We start from the raw sequence: 8,130 nt of genomic DNA on the forward strand, positions 1-8,130 counted from the left end.
TTTCTATAAATTGTTAGATATTTACTGCGGATTTTAAGCGATTTTAACAATTTGCAAGAAAGAGTTTTTTCTAAATTCTTATTTATTTTCACCCAAGTAGGATTTTAAGGCGATTTTTTACTTTAAAAGGCAAAAATTTTGGTTGATCATTTCATTTCAGTCAGATTTTCACCAAAATTTTCTATTCCGTTTTTGAAAATCATCCACATGCATAGTTGCCATGGATACAAAAAAAATTGCCTTTTTCGTAAAAAACTCTCAGTTTAATCTTAAATATTAGTACAGTACTGTACATGTACATGTACAAGTACAAGAGCAAGAACATGAACATGTACATGTACATGTACAGAGAAAGTGAACATTCACTATGGAAACTTTTTGCGCTGAGTTTAACTGTGCTGCTCAAAAAGAATGTTAACTTGACAGATCATGAAATAGTATGTTGATCATTTTTTATTAAAATGTGAAAATTTTTTTTTTTAATTAAAAATGTCAAAAACTTGATTAAAAAACAAAAAAAAATTAAATTTTTTAATTAAAAAAGTCAGACTTGACGTTTTTTGTTATTAAAAATCAAAAAAAAAATGATTTTATTAATCAAAAATGTCAGACTTGACGTTTTTTGTTATTAAAAATCAAAAAAAATGATTTTTTTTAATTAAAAACGTCAGACTTGACGTTTTTTGTTATTAAAATCAAAAAAAATGATTTTTTCTTAATTAAAAACGTCAGACTTGACGTTTTTTGTTATTAAAAATCAAAAAAAAATATATTTTTTAATTAAAAACGTCAGACTTGACGTTTTTTGTTATTAAAAATCAAAAAAAAATATATTTTTTAATTAAAAACGTCAGACTTGACGTTTTTTGTTATTAAAAATCAAAAAAAATATTTTTTTTAATTAAAAACGTCAGACTTGACGTTTTTTGTTATTAAAAATCAAAAAAAAGTGATTTTTTTAATTAAAAACGTCAGACTTGACGTTTTTTGTTATTAAAAATCAAAAAAAAGTGATTTTTTTAATTAAAAACGTCAGACTTGACGTTTTTTGTTATTAAAAATCAAAAAAAAATATTTTTTTTAATTAAAAACGTCAGACTTGACGTTTTTTGTTATTAAAAATCAAAAAAAAATATTTTTTTTAATTAAAAACGTCAGACTTGACGTTTTTTGTTATTAAAATCAAAAAAAATGATTTTTTTTTAATTAAAAACGTCAGACTTGACGTTTTTTGTTATTAAAAATCAAAAAAAATATATATATTTTTTAATTAAAAACGTCAGACTTGACGTTTTTTGTTATTAAAAATCAAAAAAAAAATATTTTTTAATTAAAAACGTCAGACTTGACGTTTTTTGTTATTAAAAATCAAAAAAAATATTTTTTTTAATTAAAAACGTCAGACTTGACGTTTTTTGTTATTAAAAATCAAAAAAAATATTTTTTTTAATTAAAAACGTCAGACTTGACGTTTTTTGTTATTAAAAATCAAAAAAAAATATTTTTTTAATTAAAAACGTCAGACTTGACGTTTTTTGTTATTAAAAATCAAAAAAAAATATTTTTTTAATTAAAAACGTCAGACTTGACGTTTTTGTTATTAAAAATTAAAAAAAAAATGATTTTTTTTTAATTATATTAGTGTACTTTTGGATATAATGGGTGAGTTTATTTTAAAAGCATACTAATACTACTAATAAATTAATAAAAGATTTTTTTATAACAATAGATTGTGTTTAGTGAGATTTATGAAAAAATTTTATGAAATTTTTTTTAATAAGAATAGCTTTGTATAAAAAATTTTCTAGAATTTTTTTTTAATAACGATATATCAGCATAGTAGTAATAGTACAATAGGGTTAACTATACAATAAATAGATGTAATAAATTTTTTGGAATTTTTTTTTAATAACAGTAAATTGGTATCATATAATAGATGATATAATAAATTTTTTTTGGAATTCTTCCTTAATAACAATATATTGGTATAGCACAATAGATAGATATAATAAAAATTTTCTGTGATTTATTTTTTAATTACAATAGATTGGTAACTTATTAATGGAAGTTAATAATTTTTTTACAGTTCACAGTACTAATATTACTTTTTTTTTTTTAATCGCAGCGCATTTGCAGTTTTATTAAAGTAGAAAAATAAAAGAATATGTATACATAGTATGATTCTAAAAGCTACTCTAATATAATTAAACTACAAACCACTCGTCATACGTATAGTACCCCACGTGTGCACTGTCGAGTGATCGTTAGACTCAGTAGGTAGACAACATTTGTAATGCGTTATCTTAGCCAGACGGCCCTATCTTCAACATAGTAACACTAATATTACTAATAAGTAATGATAATAAAAGATTTTAATTACATTTAATAAGGTTAATAAAAAAAATTTTTTGAGATATAATAGAATGGTATAGTACAATAGATAGATATAATAAAATTTTCTGGGATCTATTTTAATAATAACAGATTGGTATAACACAATGTATAGATATAAAAAATATTTCTGAATTCTTTTTTTTAATAATAGATTGATATGAATATATTTTCTGGGATTTTTTTTAGCAATAAGTCATTATATCAGTATAAAATTTTCTGGATTTTTTTTAATAACAATAGATCAGTATGGTATAATGGATAGAAATAAAAAATTTTAAGGATTTTTTTTTAATAACAATACTAGATTGGTATAGTACAATAGTTACTAGATATAAAATTTTCTGGGATTATTTTAATAACAATAGATAGGTATAGTACAATGGACTAATTTAATAAATTTTTTTGTGATTTTTTTTAATAACAATAGATTGGTAATAGACAACTGATTATTAATTTGTTCAATTAATAATTGTTTTTTAGTAAGATTTTTTCCAGTAATACTACTACTAATAGGTATTAATAGTTAGTTTAATGAGTTAATAAAAGATTTTTTATAAATAGATTATATTTAATGACATATAAAAAAAATTTTGGGAGATTTTTTTTAATAACAATAGATCAATACAAAAAATTTACTGAGACTTTTTTTAATAACAATAGATTGGTATAGTACAATGAATAGATATAAAAAAATTTTAACTTTTTTTTTAATAATAGATTGATATAAATATATTTTCTGAATTTTTTTTTAACAATAGAGTCAATAAATCAATATAAAAAATTTTTTTGATAACAACAGATCAGTACTATATTATAATGGAGAGATATAAAAAATTTTTTAGATTTTTTATTAATATAATAGATCAGTTTCTGGAATTTTTTTATGACAAATTAGTATAGTACAATATATAAACTTTTCTGGGATTTATTTAAATAACAATAGATATGATAAAATTTTTGGTGATTTTTTTTTTAGTAGCAATAGATTGGTAATAGACAATTATTACTGTGACCAAAACTGATCTGATTTACCAATTCATTATCAGTTCAGTTTTTAATGTTTTCACAACATTTTTTATTGTCTATTACCAATCTATTGTTACTAAAAAAAATAATCACCAAAAATTTATCATACCTATTGTTATTAAAATAAATCTCAGAAAATTTTTTTATTAACCTTATTAAATGTAATCTATTGTTATAAAAATCTTTCATTTATATTACTTACTAGTAATATTAGTGTTACTGTGAACTATAAAAAAATCTTACTAAAAAACAATTATTAACAAGTTAATTGTCTACTATCAACATATTGTTATTAAAAAAAAATCCCAGAAAATTTTTTTATACCAAACTATTACTAAAAAGAAATCTCATTAAATTTTTTATAAATCTCACTAAACACAATCTATTGTTATAAAAAAATCTTTTATTAATTTATTAGCAGTATTAGTATAAAACTCACTCACTATATCCAAAAGTACACTAGTTTCTGATTGAAAAGATTCATCTGGCATATTTTGATAATATAAATTCATTTCTCTTATTTTAATTCCAAGTGTATTAATATCAGGTCTTTTTGATGAATCAGCATCCCAACATTCTTCTATTAAATTCTTATATTCAACAGGAGTTCCTGATACTATTCTTGGCCTTATACCATTGATTATATTCATTGCAAGATTATAATCATGTTCATAATTAATAAATGGTGGTTGTTCAGATGTAATTTCCCACATAAGTATTGCAACACTATAGATATCAGATGCTTCTGTAGTTTGTTTCCCAGAAATAACCTTAGGTGCCAAATAAGGAAGATTTCCATATACACTTTTTGATGATTTATCAGCAGGTCCACAAAATCCAAGATCACTAATATACCAATTACTACTACGTCGTGAATACAATATATTTCCAGAATGCAAATCTCTATGAATTAAATTCTCAAAATGAATAAAATTAAGTGCCCTAACTATTTCAAAAGCTATATTGATTTTTTGTTTCCACTGTGATTCTGTTGTAAAAATTCTTTTAAACTTATGTCCATTTTAAACATTACAAGCATATAATTTCCATTTGATATATCTTGTGTTAAACCATAACACTGGACTATTTCCGCATGTTTATTACTTATAGTTAGATGTGATTTAGCCTAAAAATATTTAAGATTGAATATTAATATACAGTAGAACTTGTTAACTATTATTTCTTCAAAAATAATACATTTAGATTACAAACCTCTTCAAACCAACTTTGATTCGCACTTTCAACATTTTCTAATTTTTTAAGTATTACATTATGTCTTCCAAATCTTTTTAATTGCTGTTTTTTAAAATCCCATTCTTCATATCTTCCATCAACCCAAACCGCTGTATAAATTTCAGAAAACTCACCTTTTGTTAAATACTTGATATTCTGTAAATTATTATATGGAATCCATTCGATTATAGTACCTGGTTCAAATGTTTCAATTTGACATTTCTGGATTAAATTATCAATATTAACATTTCCAGATGTCCAATTTGAAAATTTCTCTTTTAAATAATTTCGAACACAAAATTCACAATATAATGTAGCTAAACATTTTTGATTACAATTTTCACAAATTCTTCTTGTTCCTGAATTTCCAAGAATTTTATTTCGATCATAACTGGTAGTTATCCAATTTATTGCATAATTTTTTTCATCTTTTGTAAGAGAATTATCAGCAAGAAGTGTTTGTTTTCTAAATTCATATCGTTTGTGTATATCATTATGGATATTATTATTTATTAATGCAAGTGACCTATTCATTGCTGCATGAACAAGTTCTTTTCGAATTACAGACATTAAATTATTTAAAAAAGAGCTTAGAAAGGAAAAGGATTTTTATAAATTTGAAAGCTATAAAAATTGTGGCGAGAAAAAAGAGAAATAAGCTTAATGAAGTTTTGTGTCCAAAATTATTAGTAATGATTTACAGTCTTATAATGTAGTGCAACTTACTAATATGGTTCTAGTAGTATCTGCATTCATGTTACACATGTTACATACATCACGAGATGAAATTGTCACGTTATGTTTAACGTTGAAAAAAAAAATAATAATTTCTTAGTATTAAGTGATACATACAAGTAAACTTATCACCAAGAGAATTTATTGGTTTCATTAGATTGAATAAAAAGAAAACAGGCGTAAATAATTGTTGAACTTACAAAATAAATTACTGGACTTTACTATGCCATTGGAGCTGGAATTTAAGCAATGGAATCAGAGCCTCAGAGGAATATTAACCTGGTAAGTAATGAATAGTAATTTAGGTTATTATAATAAAAAAATAAGCGATTAACTTAAAATATGGTAATGTTTTTTAAAAGAATAAAAATATTAATTAAGCCATATTAAATTAAAATATACATAATATACACGAAGAAAAAAAAAATTTATTAGATAAAAATTTATAAACTTACACATGACTCTAAATAATTTATACTATATATTTCAGTATAACAATATCGATAGCGATAAAGAATGAAAAAAGAAAAAAATTGGTTCAATGTAAAAATAATTTATTTGGTTCTCTATAATTATTAAAATATTAATAAAAAATAATTTACGTGGTACCTGACAAGGGGAAATTGTTAATATTTTATGTTTTAAAAACAGTTAAATTCATGGGCGTGAAAGCGTATACAGTTTATTCTAATTTTTTATTAGTTTAACAGTATCCAAAATCAATTTAGGAACCGTTAGTAGGAGGTAATAAGAATGCTGCTGATAACATAATAATCTTGTGGACTACTTTGTTATTTACTTCTCGTTGCTATTTTTTTCATTACAATATTATTCAATAATTAAATATTTCATCGAATTTATTATATATCTTAATTTACATTATAATTTTCATCGCAATTTTTTTGATTTGACAATTTGACTACGAAGGAAATTTTTGTAAGTACATTACGAGAAGCAAATTTTTCATTAATGTATCATCTAATCGAGTAGAAATACAAATATAATAAATATTCTTTCGATGATGACAGAGTAGAGCTCAAGTTGATTCATTCCATTAATCATTGTAATAACGTGCATAAAATCCTGATTTTGCAGTAAACACGCAATAATGATTGATTAGACTTTAAGGCTTGTAAGGATATATTCAAACTTTGGGTTTAATTAATACAAAGGAAAATATAATACTATTTTTTTTGGAAAAACTTATATTTAATTAATAAATGACGATACTGTAGTTAATTTTAATGGAATTATTATCGCAGAATGTAGAGTTTAATTTTTTTAAAAAAAACAATATTAATTCCTTGACCAGAATCACTTATTAAAATTATGTTAATAAGAGTTACGTAAAATTAGGTGGAGTACGATGTTATAACACTAATATAATCAAAAGAAAATAAGAAACTTCATTAGCCACTTTCACCCAACCATCGGTTATCCTCAGGCCGGCCTCACTTGTAAAAATTACCACCAAACTAAGTATCGGAATCCGAATATAATTAATCTTTATATTTGATGTGGTATCACGTGAGCAGTTTCGTACGACATTGAAAAAATTTTTTTTATATGAAAGGGTTTTCATATAAAAAAAAAATTTTTTTAACGGTTTACGTTCAGGTTTTTTTTTGTGAAACTAAAAAATAAAATATTATTGGCAAGTTTCACTCATTCTTTATTATAAAATAAAACACACTTTCTTTTACTAACACTACAATATAAACTTGCAAATCACAACGAGAATCACACTTTAAGTACTGAAGTAGCTTAATCAAGATTGTTCTTCAGGGAATGGGACGTATTATAAGCGAGGATTTGAGGTAGAGGGTAGTGTATTTATTTTGTGACGGCTATAATTTACAAGAAATTTTACAACTGCTAAGAATCAGTATGGATATGCGTAACAAATCCATTTTTGCAAGTAGAAAGGAGAAAAATTTTAGTGGATCTGATATGAAGGTTGGTTATTATAATTATGTTATAAATAATAATTTTAAAATAAATTTTAACGTTAGTCTCGCTATTTTATTTTTTAGATTTACAAGAAATTATTAAAGAATGTCCTAATTATTTGGATGAAATTGTTGGAGAGATGATTAATAAAACTCTATACCACTCACTTTATGGAGATCTTTAAAATATTGTGGAATAACAAGAAAGAAGGTTAAGTATATATCGTATTTATCGTATATTTTAATTATTATTTATTAGAATTACTAATCAGTCTATTATTACTATTTTTAAAATCTAGTTGGAAAAAGCCGCAAAGAAAGGAGTGAATTGCTAAAATCTGATTATATATTTACTATTGGCACAGAATATCAAGAAAAACAATTGATTTTTTTGGATGATACTGCTAAATATGAAAGATCTTTATCACGAACTTATGGATATTCATTTAGTATGTCAAAAAGTAGTTTTTTGAGATGCGTTAGGTATACTATTTTACCTGCACTTACTTTAGATGGATTTATTGCATGTGATATTATGAGATGTAGCTGTTCTAAAGAGAGATATTGTTCTTTTGTTTATCGTTTTATCTCAAATTGTAAGTATTTTTTTATTTTCGCGTTCGTACAACTTTGCGATCATGTTTGTGATCACGCTACGTTTGTAAGTGTATAGTTTTTTTGATGATTTAATTTCAGTATTGCTAATTTCTAGTTATTTTAATTTTATTTTAATTTTATAATTACCTTTTATGAATCCTTACCCTGGAAAGACCAGTGTATTAGTGATGGATAA

At 23.2% G+C, this 8,130-nt stretch overlaps 1 protein-coding gene across 1 annotated transcript; it reads left to right on the plus strand.

Annotated features, from left to right (window-relative positions):
• Positions 1 to 7,508: 7,508 nt before the first annotated feature.
• On the plus strand, positions 7,509 to 8,130 carry OCT59_026566 (uncharacterized protein; the record flags this gene model as incomplete). The annotated part of the gene is made up of 3 exons (XM_025308619.2): positions 7,509 to 7,548; positions 7,637 to 7,933; positions 8,108 to 8,130. The coding sequence occupies 3 exons, from the start codon at positions 7,509 to 7,511 to the stop codon at positions 8,128 to 8,130; spliced, it is 360 nt and encodes a 119-aa protein (XP_025169884.2).

The sequence above is a fragment of the Rhizophagus irregularis genome, chromosome 6 (genome assembly GCF_026210795.1).
Source record: "Rhizophagus irregularis chromosome 6, complete sequence".
In the NCBI taxonomy this organism is placed as follows: Eukaryota; Fungi; Glomeromycota; class Glomeromycetes; order Glomerales; family Glomeraceae; genus Rhizophagus; species Rhizophagus irregularis.